The 18502-nt window shown below is 48.5% G+C and overlaps 2 protein-coding genes across 2 annotated transcripts in view; one reads left to right on the top strand and one right to left on the bottom strand.

Annotated features, from left to right (window-relative positions):
* The first annotated feature begins 3706 nt into the window (after window positions 1–3706).
* The window catches only part of LOC136490093 (uncharacterized), a 31937-nt gene continuing 17141 nt past the window's right edge, over window positions 3707–18502 (top strand). Inside the window, exon 1 of the mRNA XM_066486579.1 lies at window positions 3707–3772. The gene's annotated coding sequence lies outside the window, so the exon portion shown is untranslated. The remainder of the gene's footprint in view (window positions 3773–18502) is intronic.
* Window positions 12378–12833, bottom strand: LOC136488494 (uncharacterized). Its single transcript, XM_066485413.1, has one exon. It carries the CDS (start codon window positions 12831–12833, stop codon window positions 12378–12380), a length of 456 nt encoding a protein of 151 aa, XP_066341510.1.

The raw sequence follows: 18502 nt of genomic DNA, 5'->3' as shown, positions 1-18502 counted from the left end.
TGATGACTAAGAGGAAGACAGCTCCTAAGAGGTCCGCCCCACAAATAAAGTCGTTGTCCCACTAGCCGGCAACGAAGAAAGCCTCATCTAATCCAGTTATTCCCCAAAAACTGTCTTTCGAGAAAAGTGAAAAGGAATTAAAAGCTGCAGTAAAAAAAGATGTGGACAGTTTCTTCGAAAAGTAAAAAAGCAACAAGAAGAGAGGGAGAACCCAGAGAAATCATACTTCTACCTACCTCCAGATCTTCTAAGAAAGAAGGTGGACCAGAAAAAGCGGGAATCTCAAAAGACCCGGCCAAAATTGGACTACGACCACTCTCACCAAGTCATTTGATCTGGCGCAGAAAAAGACTAGACCAGGGAAAGGTGTTGCACAACTCGGACAACAATCGCAACAATCAGTCCCCCCTCTTGTCGTTCGTAATGAATATGGTTCGAACTTAGACTTAGATGTCGATTTTGAGGAGCTGGCTCGGTTTTACGAGGAAATTAGTTTGGACCTTGCCCAAGTGCTCGCTGAAGGACCATCTGCTCCGAAAGTGGATCCTTGGAAGAAATTTGAACGTGGAAAGAGTCTATACAACCCTAAGGCCTTAGGTGAACTGGGTACGCAAATGTACCTGCTAAACAAGTGGTACATGGCGGCGTGTGAATAGAGAGAGGCCTTTGTTACTGTCAGAGTTAGAAACCAACATTACTTCCATGGCGATGACGTTATATATGTCGAGTTTGAAGAATTACACCAACTATGCCACCTGGACTCTCTTGACAAAAGTCTCATTAGCTGCTATTGTCTGTAAGTGTGATTATTTTCTACTATTAAACTGTGTATATATAAAGCTACATGTATATATAAACATTATATATCCTCACACTATATTTTTATATATGCAGATATGAGATGACAGAACTCAGATAGAGAAAGGATAATGATGTTGATTTCGTTGATCCAAATGTCGTATTCAAACACCCTAATCCCCCGCCTTAATGGAAAGCTGAACTCGAGAAAAATCTCATGAGGTTCTTAGTGAACCAACAAAACAAGGACATACTCTTCCCCTACAACTTCAAGTGAGTGTTAAATAATTAATGTCGATCATATGGACATTTGTTCAATTATTTGCTTACTAGCTAAGCTATCTCCCATATATATACATATATGTTGACTCTAGTTAATGTCGATCATATTTGTGTATAAAAACATATGCAGCAATCACTGGATATTGATGGTCATCGATATGGCCAATAGTCGGTTGAGAATCTTAGACTCGTTAAGAAAAGAGCAAACAGAGTACCAAGACATGATAGATATTATCCAAGGGTAATATGGTCTCTCTAGCAACTATATATACCCCGATCTCTTAACTGCAACAATTATTAAAGATCAAATTAATGTTTTATTTTATTGGGCGTAGTGTTTGGAAAAGTTTCATTGAGAATCACCACATGAAACATTGCAAAGCGCCACTGGATGTAATCGCATACAAAGTAAGTACTATCTACATTTATATATATATATATAATTCAATTAACACCATGCATGCTTTCAATTCACCGGATCTTTTTTCTTGTAAAAGTGGGTTCTGAGGCAAGAACAGGGGGAACAACTACTGCGGATACTATGTTTGCGAGTTTATCGGGGCGTACACAAAAAGAACTCCTGAAGAGATCCTCAAAGTATGTTATATAAATATATTCATATATTCACAATTTCTTTTGTTGCTCATATATATAAGTAATCAAGTGACCAACACACATATATATATATTAATACTTTTCCTTTAACTTTTATTGAAGACTCTATGGTTGAAGGAAAAAGTCATACGACGTGACCAACTAAAAGCAATTCAAGAGACCATAGCAGGATTTCTTAATGACCAGGTCCTCAACCCCGCCGGCGAGTTCTACAATGACGTCAACGAAACATGGAAGCCAAACTAGATGGAGTGATTTTGTTATCCCAAGGATATGATAGAATATACACTACAACCTTTATTTGTAATATATATATATATATATATATATATATATATATATATATATATATACACACACACACACACATACATATACGTTAGTTTCATACTTTAGTTTGTACAAAATGTTCGAACATTATAAACGTGTAGAATACGTATATTATTAGCAGCGTAGAATGCGTATTCGAAAACCTATTCGAAAACCAAAACGAATCATCAATTGAAAATAGAAACAAAAAAAAAGAAACCTTTAGTCCCGGTTGGTAATACCAACTGGGACTAAAGGGCCGCCCCACGTGGCCAGGCCGGGAGGCCCTTTAGTCCCGGTTGGTCTTACCAACCGGGACTAAATGTGCACCTTTAGTCCCGGGCGCGAAACCGGGACTAAAGGAGGGGACCTTTAGTCCCGATTTCGTACTCCCGGTTCTAAAACCGGGACTGAAGGCGGTTGAGAACCGGGGGTACAGCCCGTTTCTCCACTAGTGTAGGGCTTTCAAAGTGAAGAGTGATATAGAAGACTGGTTCTATCATATGATGAGTCAGGGTAACAAGATGGGCACACACTGGCAATCCTCACCCTCTGGTGCCTCTGGAAGCAAAGAAATACAGTGACCTTTGGAGACTCAAGGATGACAGCACAGGCACTATTCTCCAAGATAAAGGACACGGTGCTCCACCTGGTCCTTCTCGAGGGGGGGGGGGGGGGGGGGGGGGATACTTAGCCCTCTAACAGTAGCCCAACCCTAAATCCCTTACGGTGTGTTTTGTTTATGGAGTCACCTTATGCTTCATGGGATGATATATCATGAGTTCATCTTATGAATTTTTGTGGAATCAACATATTCCTCATGTATATACTAATTATTAGCTTGTGAGGAATGATATGGTGACGAATCAACTCATTCAATTCCACCAACCAAATAAAAAATATAGCAAGTAAGAAAAGTATGGACCAGTCGAACCAAACACTAGTAAGTAATCAGCTGTATAATTAGGCTACGCAGCCCTCCTCTTCGACAGGCCGCGTTCCTCGCAGCATGTAACCTAGACGCTGCATCCTGCTTCATCTACTTATTAATATATATATCTGCTTCATCCGAACACTAGTAAGAAGAGTCACATGACACACGGGTGGTGAAGCTTGGAGGGAGAGAAAAGCTCCGTCGGCCACGGTTCTCCGAGGCCATCCTCTGGGTTTTTTTTTTTAAACATCCTCTGGTTTGATGGCATAACGCCATTGGTGTTTCCCACCACGCGAGGTCAAGTGACTCCATATTGGACAGGAGGCTCCAGAGTGGGCTTTCTCTAAATCAGCAGCGCAACATATGCTACTACTTTTTCTTCTTTTTTTATTTTATAAATTTGATCAAACTCAAAATTGTTTAACTTGGTATTATGCTAGAACTATATCCTTTTCAGGACGGATGAAGTACAGTGCGTGGATTTAGAAGCATGTCTCTAATTAATGAGGAGACGCGTCAGTGGACTGACCGATTCCAAGTCAACCGAGAAAAAAAATATTAGGTTTTGTCGTGTTCCGTCCGCTTCCCACCCATCAGAACAAGGTCAAGTCGTGCGTGGATTTACGTCAGTGGACTGACCGATTCCAAGTCAACCGAGAAAAAAAAAATTAGGTTTTGTCGTGTTCCCACCCATCAGAACAGTCTTGCTGCCGATAAGAAGAGCCATTAGAACACGGCTACGGCCTGGAGGCGGAGGCCATCCTTGGGTTTGGGCGTCTTGGCAGAAACTGGCATCCTGAAATCGGTGGACGACGCTCATTGCTGCGCTGTGCGGTAAGTATGTTTTAGCACCTTTTGCTGCTTTCAATCAATCACCTATCTCTTGGTCTCGTACCCTCGGTGTTTCAAGAAATCTATCTAGCTGTGCCAAATGAAAAATGTACCTAAATATACCTGTGCATAATCTCCTTTCTTTAGACCATGGCCGTGGTAGTGGCTAGTGTCCACAGCTGCATGTCACCGCCCGATGCAGGGAAACTCCGACTCCTTTCCCTTTTCCTCCTTTTCCTACACACGCGCTCACGACCAGTTCCTACATACCTCTGCAGTCTGCCTACTACGCGATTTTCAACCGGCCTGTTTAGTTTCTCGCCCTAAGTTTAGTCTCTATTACATCGTATGTTTAGACATATGCATGATGTATTAAATATAGACTAAAAATAACTAATTGCACATATTACGACTATTTTACGAGACAAATTTTTTAAACCTAATTAGTCCATAATTTAACATTGTGGTGCTACAGTAATATATGCTAATGACCGATTAATTAGGCTTAATTAATTCGTCTCGTAGATTACTGAGAACTTATGTAATTTGTTTTATTATTACTATCCGAACACTCCCATGTGACACCTCCATATGACACCTGACGTGACACCCCTAAACTTTAGCCCCTGGATTTAAACATCACCTGCGTGGATGATACTTCTGACAAGGTGTCACTCCCCATCGACATGGGCTTGTTCGGTCAATGCTAAATCTGAGGGGATTAAATTCCCTACAAGTCAAAATCTTTCTTAATCTCCTTCGATTATTCCAATTGAGGTCTGGTTTGGATGTAGTGATTCGTATTAATCCATGTGTGTTGGGGTGGATTGGAGTGGAGCTTGAACTAATATTCACCCTAATCTACCCAAATACATGTGGATTGAGATAGATACGATAACATCCAAACGAGGCATGAGGATTAACTTAAGAAGCTCTAAGTGGGAAGAGAAGTCGTCCTTGTGCCTGTCCTGGAGCATCCTAGAGTGGACCCCATACTCTCCAATCTGCGATTCACGCCACTACCAATTCACCAGAGCATACACGAACACAAATGGAAAAAAAAAATGTTAAATTTTTCCTTGTAAATATTAATTGCAAATTCTGCCAGTAACTCTCATTGTGCTCGCCCTTTCTCTTTCTGTCAATCTCTTACTTATTGTCAAGTTTTCATCATGCTTTATAATAATTTCTAAATGAAGCAACGAATTAGGCAATTACCATGGCCACTGCAAAGATTGTAGTTCCCCATGCAGCCGAGCACAAGCAGCGTCAAGCACCTTGGGACCCTGATCCTGGAGATCGTGATTTCTGTGGACCGTGAGCAGGCACGGTTTGCCCTCCTTTCTTTTCGGTGAAAATTTTGGGGGCAGGGACAAGAGAGTGCGAGCCGATCCTGTGGGAAGAGAAGGCGGCCGGCGTTTGCTGTGTAGATCCAGATGCGGCAGAGCGCCGATGCGGTGAGGTGGAGAGATAAGAAAGACCAGAGACGGGAGTAAAAGAGAGAGTCAGAGAGACGGTGAGTAGATAACCGACCGAGGCGCAATTGTCTCTGCTAATGGCTGAGGCAGCTGCCTTAGCTCTAGCCGCTGCCCGTAATGAAGCCCTCCAATTCAACAATACGACGTTCTTATCAGATTGCCAGCAGATGGTGGACTTCCTTTATCAAAATGATCACACTCACCCTCCAGAGTGGTGGATGAAGCTCTTCACTCAGCAGTTCATCAATTGCTCTACGCGGCGTCATTCTCAGATCTTCAAGATTCCTAGAAACCTTAACTCAACTGCTGATAGCTTGGCTAGACAGGGTCTCTCTGATTCCGCCTCAACTCTTCAGCCTATATGCTCTTATTTGCATCACCATCATCAGTGCCCGCTTTTGGTTGCACTGCCTTCTGTTCACATGCAAGCTGTAACAATACTCTCAGCTTCATGCTGTTAATATAAATCTGTTTGTTGTAAAAAAAAAACTGACCGACATTGAAGATTAACCGTAAAAAGGTTATTTTCCTCATATTCTCTCTCCTTAAATGTGAGAAATTAATAAAACAGTTGATGCCGGTGTCTTCCGGCAAAAATGCATGTTTTTTCATAAGGGCACTGAGCAAATTTTGAGTAAATTTCGAGGTTGATGGTGTGTATCAGCAAATACCACATTCTCCAATGTCATACGTAGGTGGCTGTAAGGATCGTGACGTCTAAGAGTGTGGGGTTGAATTAGGCAACTCAAAAATCTATTTTTAACTATGGCCTCTAATTTTCACCTTAGCAAAACCGATGCAAATAAATAAACTATCCAAATGTGCAACTACGGTTTTGCTAATGTGTTGCTATCTCTACCGAAAAAGAGTTATGCAACCTAGGTTCTAATCCTATCAACTAGCCTATCAACTAAGCTAGGAAAGATAAAGGACACAACCAAGATTACAATATAAATGCGAAATCTAAAGATGAGGTAGTGATACAAACTCCCGTCAACGACTCTGGTATTTTTACCGAGGTATCGAGAAGCACGCAAGTTAACCCCTATTCCTCATTGGAGCCCCTCGCAAGGGTTAAGCTTCTTGTCGGGTAACTCCATGGATAGCCCCGTGCCTTCCCCACGCTCAAGTGGGTCTCTGGGGTGCCTTCTGGCAAGCCTCTCCTGGACCGCTCCCCGCTGTCTTCACTGTCAAGCTTCTAGCCGAAACGTTGCGGGCCTTGTTCCCTCCTTACACGGTGGTGGCCACACCACAAGCGTTGTTGGTGTGGTCTCACAAGACTTATAATCCCCGCCAAGTACAACAATGGTGTCCGTAAGCACCGAGTGGTAAGAAGTGTACAAACATCACTAAACACGCCTAAACCTAGAGCAACCGCATATGAGCATGGTCTAACTTACCTAAGCACTTCGCAAATCACCTACGGTAATCACCGAGTATTTCGCTAAGAACTATGCATGTGGAGAGCACTAAAATTATGTAGCAACACCCTTGGTCTGTTTCCTCACTCCTCCACACCTCATTTGCCCTGTTGCAACTCATATTTATAGCCCCTATTGCAAATAGAGCCGTTGTTAGCTTGGATGAGCAATTCTGTGTACCGTTGGACCAGTTACACTATAGCAGTCTGACGCTTTGCAGTGGTCACTGTGTCAGTAGCCGTTGCCGCCGACCGTTGCGTCGGCTGTTGTGGCTGACGCGTGGGGCCACCCGTTGGATTGGTCCGACGCCATTTGCTCCTCTCGGGGGCTTATTGGACCCGACGACCATGCACCGTAGCTGCCACCGATCTACTGGTGCGGCCAACGGCTAGGTACTGTAGCAACCGGGCACTCGTTTAGATCACCTCCAAATTTCAAGTTTTTTCACTCTCTGTGTCACATCAATTTTTGGACGCATGCATAGAGCATTAAATATAGGTAAAAAAATAACTAATTGCACAGTTTGGTTGTAAATTACGAGACGAATCTTTTGAGCCTAGTTAGTCTATGATCAGACAAAATTTATCAAATACAAACGAAACGTGCTACAGTTTCCAGATTGCAAAAATTTACCATCTAAACAAGGCCCTATTGTGTTCCCTCCCTAATGTGAATAGTGATCGTGTCAGGTCCGACACCCTTTACTGTAGCGGTCCGACACCTACCTTCTTTTTCTTCCTTGTCCTTTTGCATCCGGGCTGGTTCCAACCTTGCGACTTGAACTTGCTTGATTTATTGTGTCTTCAAACATGCTTCTAAATGCCTTGCTTGAGGTGGATCACCACATTGTCTCCGTCCAAGTCAAGTTTGCAACCTATTGGACTACAAAATAAACACTTCCAAATAAGTTAGTCCAACTTGATTTTGTTGATCATCAAACACCAAAATCCAAACTAAACTGGTGATGGCCCATTTTCCTTATTGTGGCACACATTTAAATGTCAGTTTTAAGATGACATCTACAAATTTGGATTAGAAGAGAAGACATTCTACATTGTTGCCACTTTTGCTTGTGTGCTAGCATGGCTCGGGCTACGAAAATGGCCATGGTGCCTCTTTATTCCTATGTTTTCTCCCCATACCTTATGAATCTTTGACCAAATACAGCCATAAAAAGAGGCAGAGATGCCTGGTTGGCTCATGGCATAACAATGGTCGGCTTGGTCATCTGCGATAGAGGAAAAGTGTCCAGTAGGTTATTCGACCATCGAGAGGGAGCACATGTGGTCCCATTGGATGACTTGGTCATCGGTGGCTAATGATGGGTGCCATTGGACTCGGTGTGTGGTTTGTCTGGAGCGCCACATGGTGCGGTAAATAAGAGGTGATGCCCCTAGCATCACTACCCACGTGAAACAAATCACAAAAACGATCGGTTTGGCATGGGAGTGTCTAGGAAGGTTTGTCTTCTATACAAGGAAGTGCCAGTAGCATCTAGAAGGCCGCCTGTCATCGGGTCGGAACCGCGGCAAGCATTGTTGTTCGAGTCGATGTCAGAGTACGTGTCTCCGGTGGCTTGGGTGGACTCAAGAACACAAGAATCACAGAGAGGACGCAATGGTTTATCCTGGTTCAGGCCGATAGATGCTCTATGTCCAGTAGCTGATGATCCTTACACTCAAGAGCACCCAAAATCAGGGGGTTCCAACAGAGTGTATAGAGAGAGATTTGGTAGGGGGTTAGCTCGGTGCTAATCCTGAGGTTGCTTTGCTGTGGGTGGAGTCTTCCCCTCATCGGAGAGGAGGAAGATGGCGGGTGCGGTGGAGGAGCTCTTGGTGCCTCTCTCTAGGTTGCTCTACTCTCGGTGCTGAGCAGGAGCGGATGGATGAGGAATGGAATGATCTGTCTAGGATTATCCTCTCCCCTCTATAATCTGACCTTACCCCTTATATACCGAGATTGGTCGAGTACATGACAGTTTGGGGGTTGATCCTATGGTCTACATGTGCTGGAGTACAGGAGGGTCTTGTCACGGTGCTCTATGGACCGTGGCGATGTTGTGGAGAAAAAGAAGCCCCGGGAGGCATCTGGCTGCTCTGTTCTGACAGTCTACGTGTCAGGCTATGTCAGCTTGGACTGGCCTGCCCTAGGTGGACCTTCTAAAGTCTTCTTGGTGGCGAAGGAGGTTGGCTCCAGGGGCTAACATGTGGGCCCAGGAGCCCCTAAACCCCTGAAGGCCAAAGGAAAGCTTGTCTTCTTGTGTCAGGCCATGTGCATGACCCTATCGGGGGAGCGGCCGGCAAGGCCGTGCCCAAAGTACTACATCGAGGAGCCCTCGAGCCTCGATGGCTCAGGGCATGTCTTCTTGTGCCTGGGCCTAGGCTAGCGTCATTGGTCAGGCAGGAGCCGAGGGCTAAGTTCAGGTTTCCCATCGATCGGGAGCCTAAGGCTCGGGCTAACCCCAAGCTCTGAGTAGAGGCTTTGGCATGCTTGGGCTCGAGAAAGTTCCTTAGTCTGAGGGTGCACACGAGCATACCCGATGGGTATAGCCCCTAGGCAATCCTAGAGGGATCGATTGGGGGATCTCTTGGGTCGGGAACCATAGATCCCGAGGCTTAACATACCCATATGTTGGGATCTCGTCAGGAGCCCCCGAGCCCTTCGTGGCCTCACTTATTCGTGATGGTGACGAAGGGCTAATTTCGATCTTCTGGTGACCAAACTTAGCCATGACGGGGGTAGCTTCCGCTGACAAGAGCGCGATACCCCATGTGGGGCCCTTTCCCTAGTGTGATGAGTGGTGCTCGGCTGTCGAGGTCGGGCGATAGTGGTGTTGACCCCTGTTTTGATCCTATGTCGCATAGGTCTACGGTCCGAGCGATGGTTTGGTGTACTCATCTGGGAGTTACCAACTTTAGGTCTGAGGGCACCCTTCTTTTTGGTTGGAGCCTGTCGTGGGTTGGGTGATCGAGAGCATCTGGGCTATGGGTCAAGGCCACCTGATCACCCAGTGCGCCACGCCCTTCTGAGGGCTTTGGTAGTAGGCCCCAATCCACTCGGGCCGGCCTTCTTGGGCCGACCTTCTGTGGCCATAGGTCGGGGTATGGAGAGTGCGCTGAGCTTGGGCGAGGGACTCTCACTGGGCCCACCACTTAGTAGCTCTCGACCCCATTCCGGAGAGTTGGTTGATTTTAGGGGTCCGTTGTCCAAGCGCCCATCGATTGGGGGGTCAGGTTGCTCCATCTGGGGAGCCAACGCAGCCCCCGAGGCCATTGTGGGGCCTCTTTGTCAGCAGGCATGGCGACTTCTGAGCATGTCCCGTTAGTTAACACTTTGTGCAAGTGGTTGATGGCATGTGGGGCTCCACTCCCGGTGGAGTTATGGCATGCACTCCCACACCGTCCCACGTCATCTAGGAGATGGGACGCTTGGCCACGTGGAGAAGATCTAGTGGAGGAGAGGTCATAGCACTTGGCATGCGTGGATCCAGGCCATTGACAGCAGCCGGTGGGCCTGAGGGGAGTCGGACCCCCTCAAGTCCTGCAAGAAGGCATGAGCGGAGTGGCAGCGCGCGTGGTGGAAAGTGGAGCGGGGACTTGACTTGTTGCTAGCGTCCTCCTGGCTCTGCATTTACTATGCGGCCTCCATCACGCAACCACTCCTAGGTGCATCATGGGGATTGAAAGGACACCTAGCCAGTTTCCTAGGGCCTCTTTTATATGTCGGTGGCTGATCGGAGGGCCTGAAACCACTCGCTGCACATCGACTAGGGCTATAAAAGGGGAGTCCTGGGGACACGACGCCTTTTATCCCTCCTTTGGTTCCTTCTCTTCTTCCTCTCAGATCCAACTCCTGGCAGCCATGGTCATGATGAAGCACGACACCTCTCTCCGAGTGAGCGTTGCTTCCCCTTCCCTGGCCATCAAAGCCATCCCTTTGTGAGAGTGGAAGGATTCCAACGAGGCCCTAGTCGTGACTCGAAGTTGAGGCAGTCGCTGGGCTAGGGCCCTTTGCAATGGCACTAAGGTGCGCATGCCAGGAGGGGGCCGGGCGGTGGCTGACCTGCCCACTTGAGCTGCTACCATGACCCTGTTGGTGGGAGCGATGAAGGTAGGCGCGCGGGGGTGACACGGCGATGCCTACAGGCTTCTAGGCATCTGTGAGGCTCAAGGGTGCCCGAGTCTCATATTGCCGCTCGTGAGCCCCTGATCGTCCACCCGATCTCATGGTTGGGCCGGACGTTGTGCTCTTCAGAGGGCTCAGGCAGCTGAGGTCGGGCCAATCTCCAAGCTACAACTAGGAGTTCTCTGCCTCTTCTCAGTGCACTCCGACCCTCACGCCGGCGGCTTGTCGAGCTCTCAACTTGGGTACCCAACCTCCTCCCTGGACTGGTGTGCCGACCATGAGAGGGGGGAGGTCGGGTCACTTGCATGGTCAGTCGTCGATGGGCCATTGTGGTTGTCCGGCCACAGCACCGGCACTCCGCAAATCTAGCGGTTTTTTGCCGTATATTTCTAATTGGGTAGGTCCTAATTAATGAAATGAAATTACCTTCATATGTAATTCCATTGCTCATGAGTCATGCTCGGAGACTTAGGTCCCTCATTGGGATGGGCTTATATGACAATGGCCTCAGTAGCCAAGATTATCGCGCCCGTGCTGCTAGCGGGTGAGTCCATGAGAACCCTAGGTCTACGGTCGTTCTATGACCTGGTCATCTCCCCTAGAGGGGAGATCCTCGGCTTCCCAACTGAGCCACTCATATAGTTTCTGAGCCCATCTATCGGTGCTCAGGGGCTCACTGCCTCCCTCGTTGGGTCACCACGAGTGACTCAAGGTTGGTACTCGGACATTGTTCGATGGTCGGCCGATTTCGCTTCTAAGCACCTAGCTAAGACCTCTGGTGCTTGACCTTGAACACCCCTCGCACCTTTGGATGCTTTGGGTGGCCTTGAAGCCTGGTGGGCTGGCCTTAGAACCCTCGGAGATGCCCCTTCTAGGAGGCCCCATGCCATCGTAAGGCTGGGAGACGCGATCCTATGAAGGATCGGGAAACAGGGAGATAGCTACAAATGAACGAAATGGACACAAGAGAAGGGAAAGAGGACATAGCTGGTAATGCGGTGATCAGGGCTGTCCTGTTAGCGCTTTTGCCGATCTCTTGCCCGGTTCTCTTGTTCTGTCTGTCCCATCCTTGCCTCGCCTGGGGGGTCTTCTGCTGGAGTTCTCCTTCAAAGAGGGCAACAGGTGGTTAGATTTGTCAATCCTTTGGCATGGCCAAGCCACTGCAGGAGTCGCTCAGGATGAAGAAGATAGTAGTAAAGAGAAGCAGAGCAAGAAGGTATGGAGGATGGGACTTATCTTGGTTTTTGTTGTTGGAGAGGTAGGCTGGCGAAGGAGGTCGGCAGGTGGGTTCTGGCTCAAGAGGCGATGCTTCTAGGCAAATGGCTCGGTGATGGCCTTCCCTCATGGGGAAAGGTTAGAACTCACCTTGACTAGGGGTCGAGCACCTAGATGGAGGGGCTAGTCGAGCCATCACAGTCGCCAGGAGCCTAGGCGCCTTGCTGATACTCGGTTGGTTGAGTACTGCCACTACCTTGGCTATTTCCTTCATCGGGGCCCTTCCTATGCCACAGACAGGGCCATCGTGAACATATGGGCAATTAGTGTGGCCACTTGGGCGACGTAGTCTTTCTTGTAGTAGTGGGCTTACTCAAAGCTGCCCTCAATGGTGATGACCCCCTTGGGGACGGGCATCTTTAGCTTGAGATAGGTGTAGTTGGGGATAGCTATAAACTTGGTGAAGCATGGCCGGCCTAGGAGGGCATGGTAGACACTAGGGAAGTCAACCACCTCGAAGGTGAGTGGCTCCTTGCAGAAGTTGTTCAGCTGGCCGAAGGTGACATTAAGCTGAATACACTCGAGGGGCACCGCTTCCTTCCCTGGGATGATCCTATAGAACGGCGCCTTGCTAGGGCACAGGCTACTCCATAGAATGCCCATCCTATCCAAGGTGCTGGCGTAGAGTAAGTTGAGGCCGCTGCCCCTATCCATCAGCACTTTGGAGAGGTGCATGGTGCCCATGATCGGGCTGGACATGAGCGGGTAGCATCCTGGGTATGGAATACGATCGGGGTGACCCCCCTGGTTAAGGGTGATGGCCATTTAGGACCATCAGAGCTATGTTGGGGCGGCGAGGTGTGAACAACGTTCACCTGCTGCTCGGCGATGTGGCATTGCCGGTGGGTTCGTATGCCTAGGAGCCCCTGAAGATCATGAGGCAGTGATCGACGTCAAGCAACTTGATGTTGTCCTCCAGGGCGGAGTCTGTCGGCTCGTCGGCCTTTGGGGCTAGCTTTTGGGCCTTGCCCTACTAGCCGAGGGTGCCGTAGATGTAGGCCCTAATGGTGGCATAATCCTTGAGAAGGTGCTTTGTTTGCCTCCTATGTAACGGGTAGGGGGCTTTGAGCACCTTCTTGAAGTGCTCGAGGCATGCAGCGTGCCCGCGGGGCTAAGGCCTAGCGGTGTAGTCAGTCGTGGCCACCATCTCCTCCCCACGGTGCTTCCAGTCCTTGTTCCTCTTGTTACAATGACGCTAGGACGAGGTGGGATTGTCACTGTTGTCCCCACCGCTGAGGTGGCCGATGGCCTTGGCCTTGCCACTGACATTGGCTTGGATGGCCTCCTCGCTAGTGGCATACTAGATGGCAACATCTAGGAACTCCCACATCATGCACGGGGTCTCATGATTGAGCACATGGATGAGTACTTCATAGGTCATCTCGTAGATGAAGGCATTGATCACGTCGGCATCAGTGATGTTGGGAAGCTTGTTGTGCTTCTTGGAGAAGCACTGGACGTACTCCTAGAGGGTCTCGTTGGCCCTCTGCCTAAAGTTGCGGAGGTCCCATGAGTTCCCAGGTCAAGTGTACGTACCCTGGAAGTGACCGAAAAAGACGGAACGGAGGTCGCCCTAGCAACGGATGCTGCCAGGCTCAAGCTGCTCGAGCCTAGCTCTAGTCGAGCTTGATAGAAGCAGAGCAAGGTACTGAACAATGAAGTCATCATTCGATCCCCGGCCTTCATAGCAAGGTGGTAGTCCTCAAGCCAATGGTATAGATTAGTTTCGCTAATGTACTTGGAGATGTGCGTTGGCGGCTAGAACCATCTAGGGTAGGGGGGCGCTCAAATCATTGCACCGAATGCCTAGGGGCCAAAGTGATCCAAGGCGACGCCTTCTGCACCTTGCTCTAGAGTGCGGGACTACTCCTAAGTGTGGCGCCTGGCCTCAATGGAGTCATGGATGTCGTAGACGCCTCTAACACGGTGATGCACGGGAGGCCGCCATGGAGAAAGCTCACGCCTTCGCTCCTATCAAGGCTTGGCGCACCTGGTCCATGGATGGTCAGAGCTCCTACCGAAAGAGTCATCATCACCTCCACCCATCAGAGGGGCATGGGTGTCGAAGTGATCCCCATTGGTGGCAGTCATCGGCTTGGATGTCCTATCGTGACATCAGGAAGCAGAGCTCTCGGCTTGTTGCTCGAGGGTGACACGAAGAAGCCGCCTCATCTTGTGCAGCAGCTTGTTGGTCTTCAGGTCCAGCATGTAGGAGATGTCCTCCAGCTAGCAAGCGGCGACTGCCATGTCTTAGGCTGCTCAGGGGAAGCATAGGGTGCTGGGAGCCCCCATGTGGGCATCGTCGTTGTTGCCGGGAGGCTGCGCGGCTTGTTGCCACACAAAGTCCTACCTTTGGCACTCGAGCTCCACCTCGGCGGCATCCATGTCCGCTTGCAGAGCCTACAAGCGAGCAGCCTTCTCTTAAAGGTAGTTCATGTGGTTGTGGGGACTCTGGTCCAGTGGCGTGAACTCAAGCGCCTCTTCGACTAGAACCTCATGGTGGATGTTGTAGCACATGTGTGGTGGAGCGTAGCAGTCGATGTCGTTGGAGTCATACTCTGGGCCATTCCCCGAGAGGATCTCAAGGAAGGTGCGCAGTGAGGGGACGTTAGCCCCCGCAGCGCTGGTGAGGATGGCTCTTTGTGGCACCTTGTGGCTGACGAGGTGCTCTAGCTCCTACTGGAAGGATGCTGCCGCATTCTGGATCCCAAAAGGCAGGTCCAGGAGGTAGTAGTAGAAGCGGTCAGGTGGCAGAAGCACATTGCTGGTGGAGATCTGGTGATGGACATTGGCCAGCATGTAGAACATCTAGCTATGATCCAACATTTGCTAGGCAACGGTTTATCCTAGTTTGGGCCGATCGATGCCCTACGTCCAGTAGCTGATGATCCTTATATATAAGAGCACCCAAAATCGGGGGTTACAATACAGTGTACAGAGAGAGATTTGGTAGGAGGTTAGCTTGGTGCTAATCCTGATGTTGCCTCACTATTGGTGGAGCCTTCCCCTCATTGGAGAGGACGAAGATGACAGGTGCGGTCGAGGAGCTCTCGGTGCCCCTCTCTATGTTGCTCTACTCTTGGTGCTGAGCAAGAGCAGATGGATGAGGAATGGAATGATCTGTCTAGGATGGTCCTCTCCCCTCTAGGATCCGACCTTACCCCTTATATATTGAGATAGGTTGGGTACAAGGTGGTTTGGGGGGTTGATCCTATGGTCTACATGCACCAGATTCCTGGAGGGTCTTGCCGTGGCATTCTATGGACCATGGTGATGTCGTGGAGCTGAAGAAGCCCTATGCGTTGTCCGACTACTCTGTTCTAACACTCTACATGTGAGGCTATGTTGGCTTGGACTGGACTCCCCTAGGTGGACCTTCTAGAGTCCTCTTGTTGGTGAAGGTCAGCTCTAGGGGCTGACGTGTAGGCCTGAGAGCCCTTAAACCCTTGGAGGCTGAGGGAGAGCTTGTCTTCTTATGTCACGCCCTGTGCATGACCCTGTCTGGGGAGCGGCTAGTAAGGCCACACCCAAAGTGCTGCGTTGAAGAGCCCCCAAGCCTCGATGGCTTGGGGAGTGTCTTCTTGTGCCCGGGCCTTGGCTGGCGTCATAGGACGGGCAGGAGCTAAGGGCCAGGTTTATGTTTCCCATCGATCAAGAGCTTGAGGCTCGGGCTAGCCCCTGAGCTTTGAGTAGAGGCCTTAGCATGCTCAGGCTCGAGCAAGTTCCTTAGTCTGAGGGTGCGCGTGAGCATACCCAATGGGTATAGCCCTCAAGCCCCTAAGCGATCATGGAGGGATCAACTAGGGGTCTCTTGGGTCAGGAATCATAGATCCCAAGGCTTAACATAGCCATGTGTTAGGATCTCATCACCGCCGCTTCCTGATAACTGACATTCATCATCAATAGAGTGACTCTAAGCCATCAGCTGGTGAACTCACGTCACCTGCTACACCTATGGTCCACACATCAACATCTGAGGCACTCAAGGCATAGTCCAACTCTAGTCTAACATCTATTTAGTACTTCCAAATTATGTATGAACTATGATCATGTATGAGACTAAGTATAAGATCCTATGCACATGTGATAGATCTACATGTTTATGCTTAGGATTAAATTGAACACCACCACCATTATTTCTCATGGCTATGTTGTTAACTTCCTTGAGGTAGGGCCATGATAATTGTGGGAGTGGTCATACTTATGCATAGCACTGTGGAATGGAGTGGTAGAGGTTGCCACGATGACCTTAACGCTGATTCTACTCCTCCATGTGATGAGGAGTAGGATGATGTGGTGCTCATGGAGACGAGCATTGTGGTTGTGCTTGGTACCACATCCATCCCTATTGCTCTTGCTTTTCGTCTTTGTCTTCTCTCTGTAAAAGCACTAACACCTATTTAGCTTCTATGCACCAAGTGCATGTTGTCCCAGTGATGTTGTTGGCTTAGTTTTGCCATGGGTGGAGCTCTAGATTGTGCGTGTGAGAATTTGTCATCATCATGTGTACTCTTAAGCATCCATAGACCACATCTAATGCTCCTTAATCCCTCTTTCCTCAGCTCGATGCCCACAACAACCTCCTGCAATGCAACCTCTTCCCATCATGGCCTCATTATGAGCTACCTTCCCTAATGCCTCTTAGCTCCTACTAATCCATGGCAAGTTTCCTTGTGATATGGAGATGCTTCCTGACCCTCAAATCAGGCTCGAGTGTGGCCTATTTTGGCTGGTCCCAACCTTGGCCTTACATTGCCTCCTTTGGGCTTGACGTTGGTGCTCCAATGATCCTAGGATCTTGAGCTAGCAAATGCATGGTGTGGGTGTTCCTTTTGGCCCTAGCCCTCCCAATTTATGTGTGTGCACACATTCATGTAATACTGATTGGTTTGATCAAGCACATATGATGCTCTACTATGCTCTTAGGCGTATAATACTTAGAATAATACGTGGGGAGATGGAGATAAAGAGGCAAGGGCAATACGATCATTTCTTAGTGTTGATCCACACTGGCGAGTCACTCTAACCAAAGTGGTAAGAATGTAGCAACAACTTTTTTCATGTGGCAAGTTTGTAAAGAGGCAAGGGCGATATGATAATTTGAATGTATGATATCTATTAGAATGACCAATAGTTAAATATCTCAACATTTAGTTGAGTGTTTAGGAGATCAGGATATGCAAGAGTGTGATAAAATGAGACATGAATTAATGACTACATAGTGACATGAACCTATCCCCAATGCTTGGCTACTGGGCTTAAATTATGGGCTTCTTTTGGATGTCCTTTGCTGAGACAAGAGCAAGGTGGATAAAACATCCGGTCAGCAAACATGGGGGAATAATAGAGAACTTATCAGATATATGGGCCAGGGGTACCCACACCGCTCGTACATATGACCACGTCCATGCTATTGGCCCAGCAACTACCAAGGAAGAGGCCCGCAAAGGGTTGTGGCAATCGACCAACATGGAGATCAAGGCAACCCAGAGATATCCAAGATAGGCGTATCTGGAAGGTAGCTAGTATCAATCTGTTGCGCATTCTGTGTAACAAACTAGGAATCCAATCTGTTGGCCTAATCACCCTCATTATAACCATACCCCCTCTGCCTATATAAAGGAGGGTAGGGACCTCGTGCTTGGGATCGTTCCATCTTCCACCATTCCAATCTACCATGTAGCTAGGAGAAACAACCCCTGTAATTGAGCATACGAATACAAGAGCAGCAGCACCACTAGAGTAGGGTTTAGCACGCCACCATGCCTTGAACTAGTATAAACCCTTGTGTCTCATGTGTTACCATCTGATTCATCTGATGAGATCTTGTTGCTAGGCATTGCCGGAGCTAAAATCATCCGACAGTTGGCGCGCCAGGTAGGGGCCTTTCGCCTATAGATTTGTTTCTTGTGTTTCAGATGGGAATTGTCTTCAACTGCAGCGATGAACCAGAGAAGATGTGGTCAGGCAAGAAGATCACCTTTGGCAAGCTCGATTTCATCGTCGACGGTTTGGGGACATGTGCTTGCAGGAGCCTAAACCAACCGAACAGGAGGAGGAGCAGTTGCTTCAGATCCGTGCTTTCGCCGCTAGACTAGAGGAGGCTGTAGACAGAGGACCACTCGCCATCACCTGTCATCTCACCCATTACGGTCAGCTTCTTGCCAAACCTAGCTGAGAGCATAGTCTTGATGCCGCCCTTTATCTTCATAAGATCGGGGATCCTAGCCTGCTGGCGGATTCAACACCCGATAAAACTCCCTCCCGATCCTCGGGAGCACCTATGCACACAGCGATGACTCGCCAGACCCAACTTATTCAAGCTACAATACAACCCCCTAGACCTCTTACAAAGGATCCTCTAGACCCAGATCAAAATGATTAGGATTGCAACAATGATGATTTCGACTTGAATCTTGTCGGAGTCACCACCC

This window comes from Miscanthus floridulus, chromosome 10, assembly GCF_019320115.1.
Source record: "Miscanthus floridulus cultivar M001 chromosome 10, ASM1932011v1, whole genome shotgun sequence".
NCBI classification, from domain to species: Eukaryota; Viridiplantae; Streptophyta; class Magnoliopsida; order Poales; family Poaceae; genus Miscanthus; species Miscanthus floridulus.
The sequence above is the reverse complement of the archived record's forward strand: the minus strand, read 5'-3'. Positions and strand labels throughout refer to the sequence as shown.

Coding starts and splice junctions, on each gene's coding strand:
- LOC136488494 (XM_066485413.1), bottom strand. CDS start 12,833: ATGGCCATCACCCTTAACCAGGGGGGTCACCCCGATCGTATTCCATAC.